General features: G+C 44.8%; 1 protein-coding gene across 1 annotated transcript in view; it reads left to right on the forward strand.

Moving 5' to 3' along the window:
• The first annotated feature begins 10,884 nt into the window (after positions 1-10,884).
• The window catches only part of LOC139562081 (uncharacterized), a 30,732-nt gene continuing 26,825 nt past the window's right edge, over positions 10,885-14,791 (forward strand). The window contains exon 1 of the mRNA XM_071379401.1: positions 10,885-11,340. Coding sequence (XP_071235502.1) covers positions 11,262-11,340 — 79 coding nt within the window. The 5' untranslated portion in view covers positions 10,885-11,261. The remainder of the gene's footprint in view (positions 11,341-14,791) is intronic.

The raw sequence follows: 14,791 nt of genomic DNA on the forward strand, positions 1-14,791 counted from the left end.
GAGAAGAAGGCGCAAGGATGAAGCTTCTTGTCTTCACCCCTCTGAGACAGGACAGCTCCAACCCCAACCTCTGATGCGTCTACCTCCACCACAAAAGGTTCATCCGCCGTTGGTAGTGTCAGGATGGGAGCAGAGAGGATGCGCTGCTTGAGTCCTTGGAAGGCCGTCTCAGCTTCTCTTCCCCACAGAAACCTTGTGTTGCCACCCTTGGTTACAGCTGAGAGAGGGGCTGCCACCGAGCTGAAGTTCTTGATGAACTTGCGGTAAAAGTTGGTGAAGCCCAGGAAACGCTGAACTTCCTTAACGGACTTGGGGGTGGGCCAATCCGCTACCGCCCCTACCTTCTTGGGGTCCATCTGGACTCGACCGGGTTCCACTATAAATCCCAGGAATTGTACTCGAGAGGAATGGAATTCACACTTTTCCGGCTTAACGTACAAATGGCTGTCTAGGAGGCGTTTGAGCACTTGTCTGACATGCTTGGTGTGTTCTTGAAGGGAGCTCGAAAAGATGAGGATGTCATCCAAGTAAACAAACACGAAAATGTTAAGCACATCCCTAAGCACATCGTTTATGAGCGCTTGGAACACAGCCGGGGCGTTGGTCAGGCCGAAGGGCATCACCAAGTATTCGTAGTGACCAGTAGGCGTGTTGAAAGCGGTCTTCCACTCGTCACCGGGTTTGATCCGCACAAGATGGTATGCGTTCCGCAGGTCAAGCTTAGTGAAGACCACTGCTTCCTGGAGCAGCTCAAAGGCTGTGGCCATAAGGGGTAGCGGGTAGCGGTTACGGACGGTTATGGCATTAAGTCCCCGGTAGTCGATGCAAGGACGTAATCCCCCGTCTTTTTTGGCCACAAAGAAAAACCCTGCTCCCGCTGGCGAGGTGGATGGACGCATGAGGCCTGCTGCCAGAGAGTCCTTGATGTAGGTATCCATAGCAGCTCGTTCGGGAGGAGATAGGGAAAAGATCCGACCCCTGGGGGGGCAGGTGCCCGGAAACAGGTCGATGGGGCAATCGTAAGGTCTATGGGGTGGTAGTTTGGTGGCCCTCTGTTTGCTAAATACCGGTTTGAGGTCATGGTAACACTCGGGAACTCGGGACAGGTCGATGGATTCTAGAGACTCGGGAGGGGAACTCGGGGAACTTGGGAAGATACAAGTGGCTTGGCACGTAGGACCCCACTGCTTGATAGTGCCCACAGACCAGTCGATGTGAGGGTTATGGCTGTGAAGCCAGGGGTATCCAAGGACGAGAGGGAACTCGGAACACGAGGTCAGATGAAAGTTCATCACTTCCTGGTGTTGGGAAACTGAAAGTCGCAAGGGGGTAGTGACATGAGTGACAAGTCCAGATCCCAAAGGGCTTCCATCCAACGTAGTAACCCTTATGGGGTCACTTAGAGGTTCAGAGGGAACGCCATTCTCCTTCGCCCAGACACCATCCATGAAGTTACCTGCGGCTCCAGAGTCTACCAAGGCTTGAAGGGGAAGCTCGTGGTTGTCCCAGGAAAGGGTAACTGGAATGAGCAGGCGGGAGTTGGATGGATGGGAGGAGGTTATGTTTCCCGTTACAGTCCTCCCAGGCCTGCACGGGAGAGTGCATTTTCCCTGGAGCCCGGAACACGTGGAGAGGAAATGGCCCGGTTTGCCGCAATATAGACAGCATCGCTCCCTCATCCGGCGGTCTCTCTCAGCCTGGGAGATGCGTCCAACCTGCATGGGTTCCGGTGGAGTCAGCGAGGATAAAGGTGGAGACTCGGAGCTGGGACCGATAGGAGCTAGGGTGAGAGATCTACGGTTGAGCTCTCTCTCTCTCAGACGCTGGTCTATGCGTGAAGCCAACTTGATCAGGGACTCGAGGTTGTCTGGTGGTTCCCGAGTGGCCAGTTCATCTTGGATGGTGTCGGAAAGACCCTTCAAAAAGCACACTGTGAGCGCCTCGTCGTTCCAGCCACTCGCTGCTGCCACCGTGTGGAACTGGATGGCATAGTCCGTCACGCTGCGCCGACCTTGGCGGAGAGTCAGGAGCTGTTTGGCTGAGTCAGGACCGCTGGTAGGACCTTGAAACACTCGCTTGAATTCTTCAGCAAAGGTAGAGTAGCTGGCACAGCAGGGACTTTGGGCATCCCACACAGCAGTAGCCCAGGCTAGGGCTTTTTCCGACAGCAGGGTGATGATATATGCTATCTTGGACCGGTCGGTGGGAAACGACGAGGGTTGCAGCTCGAAGGAGAGAGAACATTGGGTGAAAAACCCCTTACAAACACTCGGATCACCTGAGAACCGTTGGGGAGGCGGCAGACGAGGTTCAGCCAGGGGGTTAACTGCCACGGGCACTTGAATCTGATGAACTGGAGCAGAAGCGGTTGCAGGAGAAAGTCGATCAGAAATCTGCTTTATGGAAGTCATCATCTCCGACAGAAGTTGAGAATGTCCAGCCAGTAAGGCCTCTTGCTGAACCAGAGCAGCTTCGTGACGTTGGACAGTCCCCTCGTGGTGGGACAGCATGGGAAAAAAGTCCTGGGTACTGGCTGCCTCTGGGTTCATATTAATGGCTCAGTGTTTCTGTCAGGACCCGGTGCGAGAAACAGTCACTTAATAATTGGCAGAACCCAGAAGATGAGGCAGACACAGCAGTACTAGAGATGGTGGTTTAATGAAAAATGGATATCCTCCAAAATACAACAAAAAATCCACAAAGTGGTAAAAAACAGCAGGGAAAAACAAACCTCAAAAGACTACTCAAATAATAAACAAGAACAAAACCAGAGAACCTCTGGAAAATCCAACAAGAGAAAAGTCTATATAAAACAAGGCTTGGACTGGGGCTGGGTGCTAACTTACAAACACTGAGCAAGGAACTAAGGAACACACAGGGTTTAAACACTAACAAGGGAATGACTTACAGGTGCAAACAATAATTGGAGCAAGAAAAACAAAAGGTACAAAAAAGGTGCAAGGGGGACATCTAGTGAACAAAACCTAAACAGTCCTGGCCAAAACCTGACAACCTGGCCAGACAAGCTCATGCAATTCAAAAGTAGAACGTTGTCTTCACCTTTGTACTTTGTTGCCCATCAATTCCCTGCGCCAATATAGTGAACGAACAGGTTCTCCTGTAAAGTCAATTCTCTTATAACAGGAGGTCTTTCTTCAATAGACTCTCAGTATCTACAATGTTACCCCAACTTCTATTGACCGTCAGTGTAGTTTATCAGTGGCCCACATTGTAGCTCTGACAAGCCCTTCAGATAAGTCATGTCTGGAGAGTGGCAAGCTCAAAGGCTCCAACTGAGTCTGCAAATACGGGAAACGTGTGTTTGTATTCTAATTGTATATTATTCTTCCTTTCTCATGTCATTGTATTAAAAACAGCACCAGGAATAATTTGGAAGTGTGAATCTGACAATTCTTCCCCCTTACATTTTTTAATCAGGCCATTTCATACCGTAAAGCAAGTGTCTTGAACGTTACATAACAGTAACAGTGATAACCAAACCCACATGGTACAACATTTAGCCAAAAGTAACAGAGAGACCTGTCTGAGCTCTTCAGGATAGAACAGTCTGAGGGAATGGAGTGAGATATATGTTTTCATGCTTGAGTCAACCTGATCCGTGTGATGTCATGGAATGAAACTGGCAGGAAGAAACAACAGTTGAATGTGTCACTGCTGAAACCTGAATATTATTAACCTCTGCTTTGGAGAATTAGTCTTAATTTCCTTTACCATGTGCCATCAGAATTCGACACATGACTAATTTAGTAACTGTAGGCTATCAAAACAATAACATGCCATGTGATTGCCTACAGATGGAAAATCTTCATTTGAGCCGGTTTGCTACAGCAGAAAAAATATCCTGCAGCATCAGGAAGTTACTATGTGTATTATAATTGATTAACATTTTTGTAGGGGTTGATACATTTTTCATAAGGGGAAATTAAGTCTGAAATGTCAAAGGGGAAATTACAAACTTCAGAAACCTTTTGAAATCTCAAATACACTACAAGTTCTCCTGCAACAGGGTGATCAAATTAAGATTCTACATCTGTAGTAGCACACGTATCAACAGTGGTGAAATAAAAAAAATAATGTCTAATATACTGTAGGTGGACTGAACATGGCCCTTGGTCTGTACTTGGCTCTGAGGTGTTAATGAGGCCCCAGGTTGATGTTGTTTGTATTTTTCTTCATCTGCTGACTGAAAAGGAACCCCAGTTATGACATTTCAAAATAATGCATAAGATTGTCCAAAACAGCATGCGATGAGCCTGTGCAAATTCTTAAAAGTCTATATTATATAACACATGGAAAGGATCAGTATCGAGCCTGCAGAGAAAGTTCCCATTCAGATCCAAGACCAACAAGACCGTTCGCAAAAGCCCAGTCTAAAGAATCCCAAGCAAACATTTTTTTTGCTAACTCCGCATCAGTATGCATAAATAGTTTTATCTTGTGGACACCATGAACAAAATCTTATTTGTATTGGCTCTAACACTCGCTTGTACATCTCATTATCTCACGTGTGACAATGTCCCCAACAGTGAGTGGAGCGCTTTTGTTTTTCCACGTGTTAAAAAATATCACAGGATAGATGAGGACATGGGAAAGATGGATATGCCTGATTTCCCATCACAATAATGTACGTGGGAAAGTATTCCTGTTTAGGCGCTACTTATTACACTATTACCCTGTTGCTAACAAAAAACACACAAATACAACTAAATTGCACAAATCCTATATCACACAAATACACAAATAGAATAACACACTTATATAGAAGAGAACCTGATTATTACACTGTTGCACTTCAAACAATGAAACACACAAACTAAATTGCACAACTGCCATCTAAACCCTGACCTTTCTGCATTCCTTGATGCAAAGTCATCAATTACATCATCATAAGAAATCTGCCCAGCAATTACATGGTTTATACTGATGACAGTGTGACTTCAGAAGTTATGTAGGTGACCCCAGTGTGTAAATGCTATAAGGTCAATGAGTACTTAGCCTACTGTAGGATATAGATTGCATTGCATCCCCTTCCTTAAAATCTGATGCAAATCACAGCTTCTGAGAAGGTATGGTAAAGGGTGGAAAAGGATGGGCTATCCTTATCCAGTAATACAAGCTTTATCAGTACTCACCCACTCATTTCCATCCACACCCTGGAGGGATTTCACCCCTGTGTTGTCTCTCCTCTAACCTCTCCACCTGTCCCTTACCAAAACACTGTTAATGGCCAGCACTGGAGCAAAAATGTCAAAACACAAAGGCCTAATCTGTCTCTAAAAGGAATTTGGTATATTTAGAATCTACTCAACATTTCCCTCCCAACAATCACTCAAACGCTTGGCTTATTTATCCCAACAACTACAAGGCTTTAGTTTGTTCAACCCAGAACAAAGAAAAGCTTCATGGTAAGTATCATTAGTGTCTCAACAGACAAAAAGCTAATCCACCCCCTCATCCCTCTGCAGAGAGAGCGAAAGAGAGAGAAAAGTTTAAAGGATAAGTCTTGTATTGTGGCCTAGCTGACTGCAGCAAGTGTATGGGTGTGTCTGAATTCCATCACCTTGTTTTGTTTTCCCGATAGATGAAAAACAGGATAAGACTTGTTTTAATAAGGGGAGACTGGATGGTATCCAATTATGTGTCAATAATATTTCTAAGTAATATGATAATCTAATAATATCAGGACAGGAGCAACAAACGACAAGACTGGAAATTCATACATATATTTCTGGAACGTTTTCAAATGTCTCACTTCGGCTATCATTGATTAACAATAGTACAGTAGCAGGCTTGAAGTGTAGTCAAATATTTACAGATCCATTGTTTTGTTGAGATGATATATGTTAGTGGATGTCAATACAGTCTGGCTTTAACATTAACCAGCTTTCCATTTAACCTTCTTATGTGAGTAAAGTACATGTTGGATAAAAAATGTCATGACAGGCCTGACGGAAAACTTGAAAACTTGTGGGTAAACTTTCCAAATGTTGATAAAACAAAATAGGATAGACAAGGGGGGGATCTTTTTGTGTCTGTAAAATTAATTATGCAATAAATGTCAATGGAAAAGCTTTTATGCGCAAATATTGATATAATAACCATCATATCAAAGTAAACTTGGAGTCACATGATGACATGCTGTGTGGTCCTCCCACAACGACACGTCGGGAAAGCATGCAGTTTCCCATTGGGCACACACTGCTTGAATCAACGAGGTTTCTATGTAATTTCAACGAAAGTACATCAAACCAACGTGGAATAGACATTGGGTTATTAGGCTACAGATTAAATAAATTATGATGAACTTCACAGGGAGGTGAAAGTGCACGGTGATGCTCCTTTCAAGAATGGCTGACATTTTACGGGCTCCTAACCAATTGTGCTATTTTGGGTGTTTTTTCAAATTGTTTCTAATTTATTTTGTACATAATGTTGATGCTACCGTCTCTTATGACCAAAAAGAGCTTCTGGATATCAGAACAGTGATTACTCATCTCGAACTCGACAAAGATCTTTTCTTTAATGATTCTGACGCGAAGGATATAATGTTGCTCCCGGACAAGGACCAAATCCCCGTCATTCGCATGAAGAAAAGAAGGAACTACAGGGATAGATCAGATTTCCTTGTGAGAATTTGTCAGCGAGTGGGTAACACACCTCTACCATCCATTATATTGGTCAACGAGCAATCACTGGAGAATAAACTGGATGAGCTCCGTTCGAGACTATCCTACCAACCGGACATTAAAAACTGGAATATCTTATGTTTCACCGAGTCGTGGCTGAACGACAACACAGATAATATATAGTTGGCTGGGTTTTTCTTGCATTGACAAGACAGAATAGCTACGTCCGGTAAGACAATGGGTGGGGGTGTGTGCCTATTTGTCAATAACAGCTAGTGAGCAATGTCTAATATTAAGGTAGTCTTGAGGTATTGCTCGCCTGATGTAGAGTACCTTATGATAAGCTGTAGACCACACTATCTACCAAGATAATTTTTCATAGCCGTCTATTTACCACCACAATCCGACGCTTGCACTAAGACCGTGCTCAGCGAGCTGTATAAGGCCATAAGCAAACAAGAAAATGCTCATCCAGAAGCGGCGCTCCTAGTGGCCGGGGACTTTAATGCAGGCAAACCTAAATCAGTTTTACCTCACTTCTAACAGGATGTCACATGTGCAACCAGAGGAAAATAAACTCTAGACCACCTTTACTCCACACACAGAGACACATACAAAGCTCTCACTCACCCTCCATTTGAAATATCTGACCATAATTCTATCCTCCTGATTCCTGCTTACAAGCAAAACCTAAAGCAGGAAGTACCAGTGACTCGCTCAATACAGAAGTGGTCGGATGACGCGGATGCTACGCTACAGGACTGTTTTGCTAGCACAGACTGGAATATGTTCCGGAATTCATCCAATGGCACCTCAGTCACCGGCTTCATCAATAAGTGCATCAGCGTCATCATCCCCATAGTGACCGTACGTACATATCCCAAACAGAAGCCATAGATTACAGGCAACATCCGCACCGAGCTAATGGTTACAGCTGCCGCTTTCAAGGAGCAGGACACTAATCCCAATGCTTATACGAAATCCTGCTTTGCCCTCAGATGAACCATCAAACAGGCAAAGCATCAATACAGGACTAAGATCGAATCCTACTTCACCGGCTTTGAAGCTCGTCGGATGTGGCAGGGCTTGCAAACTATTATGGACTACAAAGGGAAACAAAGCCACGAGCTGCCCAGTGACGCAAGCCTACCAGACGGGCTAAATGCCTTTTATGGTTGCATCAATGCAAGCAACACTGAAGCATACATGAGAGCACCAGTTGTTCTGGACGACTGTGTGATCACGCTCTCCTCTGATGTGAGCAAGACCTTTAAACAGGTCAACATTGAAGTGCTTTGAAAGGCTGGTCATGGCTCACATCAACACCATCATCCCGGAAACACTAGACCCACTCCAATTCGCATACCACCCCAACAGATCCACAGATGACGCAATCTCAATCGCACTCAACACTGCCCATCCCACCTGGACAAAAGGAACATGAGACAAAAGGAACATGAGAATGCTACAGCTCAGCGTTCAACACCATAGTGCCCACAAGGTTTATCACTAAACCAAGGACCCTGGGACTAAACACTTCCCTCTGCAACTGGATCCTGGACTTCCTGACGTGCCGCCCCCAGGTGGTAAGGGTAGGCAACAACACATCTGCCACGCTGATCCTCAACACGGGGGCCCCTCGGGGTGCGTGCTTAGTCGCCTCCTGTACTCCCTGTTCACCCACGACTGCGTGGCCAGGCACGACTTCAACACCATCATTAAGTTTGCTGACGACACAACAGTGGTAGGCCTGATCATCAACAACAATGAGACAGTCTATAGGGAGGTCAGAGACCTGGCAGTGTGGTGCCATAACAAGAACCTCTCCCTCAACGTGAGCAAGACAAAGGAGATGATCGTGGACTACAGGAAAAGGAGGGCCGAACACGCCCCCATTCACATCGATGGGGCTGTAGTCGAGCATGTCAAGAGTTTCAAGTTCCTTGGTGTCTACATCACCAACAAACTATCATGGTCCAAACACACCAAGAAAGTCGTGAAAAGGGCACGACAACGCCTTTTCCCCCTCAGGAGACTGAAAGGATTTGGCATGGGTCCCCAGATCCTCAAAAACTTCTACAGCTGCACAATTGAAAGCATCCTGACCGGTTGCATCCTCGCAGGTATGGCAACTTCTCTACATCTGACCGTAAGGCGCTACAGAGGGTAGTGCGTACAGCCCAGTACATAACTAGGGCCAAGGTTCCTGCCATCCAGGACTTATATACTAGGCGGTGCCAGAGAAAGGCCCTAGAAATTGTCAAAGACTCCATACACCCAAGTCATTGACTGTTCTCTCTGCTACTGCACGGCAAGCGGTACCGGAGTGTCAAGTCTAGGTCCAACAGGCTCCTTAACAGCTACTACCCCCAAGTCATAAGACTGCTGAACAATGAATCAAATGGCCACCTGGACTATTTGTAGTGACCCCCCCCCCCCCTTTGTTTTTACACTGCTGCTACTCACTGTTTATTATTTATGCATTGTCACTTACCCCTACCTACAATACATGTACAAATTACTTTGACTAACCTGTACTCCCACACATTGACTCGGTACCGGTACCTCCTGTATACAGCCTCATTATTGTGTTACTTTTTAGATTTTTTACTTGAGTTTACTTAGTCAATATTTTCTTAACTCTATTTTCTTAACTGCATTGTTGGTTAAGGGCTTGTAAGTAAGCATTTCTATCAGGAATCAAGGTAAGACCCAGATGCAGACATGTCGAATTGACAATGGTTTGATATTCCAACAGGGGCAGGCAATAGACAGGTCAAGGCAGGCAGGGGTCAGTAAACCAGAGGTGGGGCAATGGTACCGGACGGCAGGCAGGCTCAGGGTCAGGGTAGGCAGAGGTCAACATTCCAGAGGTGGGGCAAAGGTACAGGTCGGCAGGCAGGCTCAGGGTCAGGGGCAGGCAGAGTGGTCAGGCAGGTGGGATCAGTCAGGATCCCAGGACGGCGAGAAAAAGAGAGACTGGGAAAAGCAGGAGCTGAGACACGAAAACGCTGGTTGACATGACAAGCAAGATGAACTGGCAACGGACAAACAGAGAACACAGGTATAAATACACAAGGGATAATGGGGAAGATGGGCGACACCTGTAGGGGGGTGGAGACAATCACAAGGACAGGTGAAACAGATCAGGGTGTTACAATTTCATGGTAAGGTCTACACCTGTTGTATTCGGCACATGTGACAAATACAAATGGATTTTATTTTATTTCCAATAAATATCGAGAGTCTTTTTCTGGTGACATGATCATCGATGCTTGGCTGCCATTTGACAAATAAAAATGAGCTTGTTCTTTTGTCCATACTAACCTCATCATGTAGGCTATATCTGCACTGTATCTGCGAGCTGTTGGCTCGACCAGAGTGGGCACACTCTCTATATAATGCAAAACATTTTTGTGAGAAAACCATCAGTAAAGTTGAAAATGTGATGGAAACCCATTTAACTTGTATTGTTTATTCGGTACATGGGAATTTAACCGCAAAAGGTACTTTTATCTGCACTATGTCATCACGCACAGCCTTTTATCCGCAACAAGTCTGTCACCAATTGGATGGAAACTTAGCTAGTGGGATAAAATGAAGAATCTTTCAGCAGATATTATTTTGCTGTCAAAGTAGATTAGGAACTCTACTGTGAGGCAGACTGGATCATCCAATCCATATTCATTTGCTTTGGTATTTCCTGGACCATGTGAGTCAATAATGAAAGACAGAAACGCACATTCTCCATTCTGTCTCTATACTGAGAAACAAAAGTGAAACAGATCTGTTTTATGATAGCATAATTGACACATGATGCAGATCCCCCCCTCTTCACTTTTCCTATGACAAAGTGGTGACCATTTTAATTGAAAACAATCACAGTAAGTTACTTAATTGTTACCCAGATATTATTTGATATTGAGATAAAAATGGCTGCATTGGACATTTAAGAACATTTCCATCCTTCTATATATTTCAGTGAATAATACTTTATCTGCCAATCGATCCCCTCTACCTTTATCTCTCTCCTATCCATCTGTTATTATTTTATATGAGTCCCTGGCTTCTCCCTAGTCTTTTCCCATCCTCCCCCTCCTCTCTCTCTTCCCTCTCTCCTCCCTTTCTTCCCTCCTCCTCTCTTTCTTCCCCCCTCCTCCCTCTCTTCTCTCCCTCCTCCCTCTCTTCCCTCCCTCCCTCCTCCCACTGGCTGGCTGCCACTCCTCCCAGTGACTCTGTGCGTGTTGTCGGTTGAGGCCGGCCCCTCTCTCTCCTCTGATGGAGGAGTGAAGCTCACTGACACATACAGACGCAACACGCCACAGACAGGCAGGCTACCAGACAGACTGGCAGACAGGTAGGCAGCAGTCAGGCAACATGACCCAAACAGGGAACAGCCTCAGCTCTGTGACCTGTGACAACAGATGCCAACCACAGAACTGAACACTGAAGTTTACATTGAGAGCCTCAGAGGAGCTGGAGTAAGCAGAAAGCAGAAAATAAGACAAATAACAAGACGGGATGAGGAGTGCTTGACTGCTGTTTTTTAGGCTGAGGAGGAGGGAGTATTTTACTAACTTTTTCTACAGTTTCTGAACCTCTGGAATTCCATTCATGAGCCAGAGGAGGACTAAAGCCAGCATGGTATTCAGCTGGCAGAAGTCCTTTGCCATTCTGACCCCCTGGAGGAAAGGTATAGTACACTTCATGTAACCTGTCTCTATCTCTTATGCCATTACGATGTCTCATCCTACCAGCTGTCTGTAGCAGCTGGATTTGCCAGCACAAATTGTAATTTGAGTGTCTGCTGGATGTGTTTTTGTGGTTGGAGACAGAGGTGTAATTTCAGGCTGAAGGTAGAGGGTGTCTTTAGTTAACAGCAGTGGGCTTTTATGGTGTCTGGATTTTAGGAGACTAATTGTCTCATCACATGAACAACTCCTCATATCCAAAAGCAAACATATATTGACTCACATCCACATGGACTTTTCTCAGTAAACAGAGGAGAGTAAAGGGGTCGTGTTACCTCTTTGGTAGTTGTATTAAGGACTAAGGATGCATTTTGTGGTAGACTTAAAAGGCTGCAAGGGCAAGACAACACATTTTCTTTGCTGTGAATCTGCAGGTGCTAAATTCAGAACTTTATTGACTGAAGAGAACTGGACTTGATACAGTATAAATGGTCTCTTGATTAGAATAAGCAACAGTATGCTCTTTTATTACATAGCCTAGCATTCTATTTTGAAGCCCAGACAAAACAATTACTTTTGCTTTCCAATGTCAATAAATGTAATTGCTACCATTGGGGAGTGACATTTTTTTTTGAAATCCTAATTTGTGTACCATCTGTTTGTTATATACGCCCCAAGCTAAAGCGAGGCATCTTGTACAGACATGCCACGAACAAGTAGGTTGACTCTTCAAGACTGAGCAGTGTCATGAAATAACAAAACCTAACGGAAAAGGGACATTAAAAGTCTGTGCTGTGGATCTGTTCTAAACAGGACTGTGAAACACGTTCAACCCTTATCCTCGTGTCTGGAGAATATTATATTACATTACATATGGTAATCAGCAGACTAAAAGCTTTATGTTGCGTGTTTCAGGAAGAAAAAGTATCAAATATCCTGACACAAAAACAAAGTGATGTTGTTTTTAGGACGTGTTGATTGTCACATAATCTATGGAGCCCTTGTGATACAGTGTAACTCCTCATTCTTCTTCCACTCCTCATTGCTCTGCATTCCAAGAATCCGCCTTTATCAGATAACGATCTCAGTTTATGTACAGTATGTCCTCCACACCTGTTGGGAAGGATTGTTCCCCCCAGATCCTCAATTTGTTTTGTCCTGAGACAGAAAATTCCCAGCATTGTTGTAGATGTGAAAGAGCTTAGACCCTCCTTGGCAGGAATCACATTGTTTGTCATGATCCTGGGGTTGGAAGAAAAGGCCCATTGTAAAGATAACGCTCACATTGTGAACAGTACATCAAGACAAGGCATTTATTGGTCTATTCTCGTGATGTCCTATTGTTGTCATTTGATCGCTGTTTTAGTTCACAGCAAGAGGATTGTCTCAAAAACTGATTGTGAATTACAATGACATTGTAATTCTTCTCGGGAAAAAGGAGCTAACAATGAGAAAACGTCCTTGGCTCTATCTTTGTGCATAGTTTCCCTGAGCAAATACTTAGTAATGTTTGACTTTTTTTTTTACATTGTAGCATTCCACAAATCAAGTGTCCCTTCTTCCTCTCCCCATATTCATCACTCTGACTCAGAAACAGGCAGAACGGCACTTAGTGGAATTCACTGCTATATGGAATCATCCTGTTTGGAAAGGGTGACAGGAATGATTCAGATCCGGAGGAATTTGAGCACCTGAAGGGAGTGACAGAGTACTCTACACATTTTCTTCAAATATGTGTGAACTGTGTCTTGATGCCCTATTTTCTCCAGTGTGATCCTGCCACAATAATTAATGATGATCACAATAATGACAACACGCCTATGCCTGTTAGTGGTTGGATTAATTGCCATTTCATAGGGTTATCTGTCATAAAAATCTGCATTCCGTGGATTACTTTTGAGGATGGATGGTCAGCAAAGTCATCCTTTTCTTTTTCAAGAGGTTAAAAAGCCAATGGCTGTGTCAATATAGGATTCATTCCTCCAACAAAATTGGGAATTACCTATTAAAACATATTCATGTTGATTTGCGTTCAATTAAGAGGTAAACTGGGTTGGTTGGTGAGGGGGATTGTGGGAGTGTTCAAACTCCAGACCTCCTGTCGGAGGGAACTGGCCCCAAGGAAACTTTACTTGCGTTAGCGCTCCTGCACATTCTTGTCTTATCCTAAGGGCGTCCGATAGTGGGGAGTGGGGAGCGGGGCCCCTGCTAACTCCTAGCTCACGTTGATAAAGGGAGTCTGGGATCCCTCCTCAGGGTCGACGCCACGTCCAAGGAAGAGGTGGAAAGGGAGAAAAGATACCAGGCCTGTGTGTTGAGAGACATGCAGCTGAGAAGAGACCTGGTTGGTTTCCTTGGGTATAGGATGGGCAAGAGATGGGGGGGAAGGAGTGAGATGGAAGTTGTGTGGCGGTATTTCACACCTCATCAGATAGAAACCATATGTCCTGTCACCTGAACTGCAGTGGAAATTATGTTGGAAAATGTTGTTTTCTATGGGTCAATTGAATTATAATTGTGTTGTCCTAGAATTATAAATGTGGCTCTTGAGGATTCACCTCCAGTTACCATTACTTCATAAACAACTTAAGGGTGAAACTTGCAACAACAACAAAAAATGATGATAGTGACTAAAAGTAGCGGGCATGAAGGTCTACCAGCAGGCTTGTGACCACCCAAAGTGCTAACAGAGAATGGACATTCTGCTAAACCCCCCGGCTGTAAAAATTGCAGGCTTGTCACAGCCTGTTTATGACCTTTCCACTTAGAATCCAAGGAACTTACTGAATGAACAGTTTAGCCCAGCACATGCCATTGCCCAGAGCCTGACCCACTGGGTGAATTCAACGTCTATTCCACGTTGGTTTAACATAATTTCATTGAAATGTGGTGGATAAAACGTTGATTCAACCAGTGTGTTGCCAGTGGGGAGCTAATGTGCCTTGCCCTTCCATTAGGAAGAGCACACTTGCTTGGGTAGATAAAGTTATTGAGGAATACGCACTTTTCAGTGAGTGGAAAACAACTTCAGTTGTAGCTCTTCTTGGCCTTGTTGAAGCAATGGGAGACTTTCAGTTCAAATGTACATGCTCAGCCTAACAACAATCTGTCATGCTCTAGTAACAAATCATCTGTTTGTTGGGATTCCAGCTTCTACCCTTGAGGGAGAGAGCAGTAGTGGAATGTTGAGTCTGCACGTACACAGGTCAACACACCTCAGGGAGGAGCCGCGATATATAATGGAGGAGACAATCACACACGCACACCCACACCGCAGATGAGAGGGACGGATGTCACCTCTCCTTACAGCACATATTTTAGCCACTCCCGATCCCACCAGCCTCTGGCAACACACTGGTTCTGGCTGGATGTGTTTTCCCTCTGTGAGGGAGTGACAGCCACCCAGGAGCTTCAACCTTTGTTCTCACAGCAGAGTGGAGGCTCCAGGCATTT

Source organism: Salvelinus alpinus, chromosome 32 (assembly GCF_045679555.1).
Source record: "Salvelinus alpinus chromosome 32, SLU_Salpinus.1, whole genome shotgun sequence".
In the NCBI taxonomy this organism is placed as follows: Eukaryota; Metazoa; Chordata; class Actinopteri; order Salmoniformes; family Salmonidae; genus Salvelinus; species Salvelinus alpinus.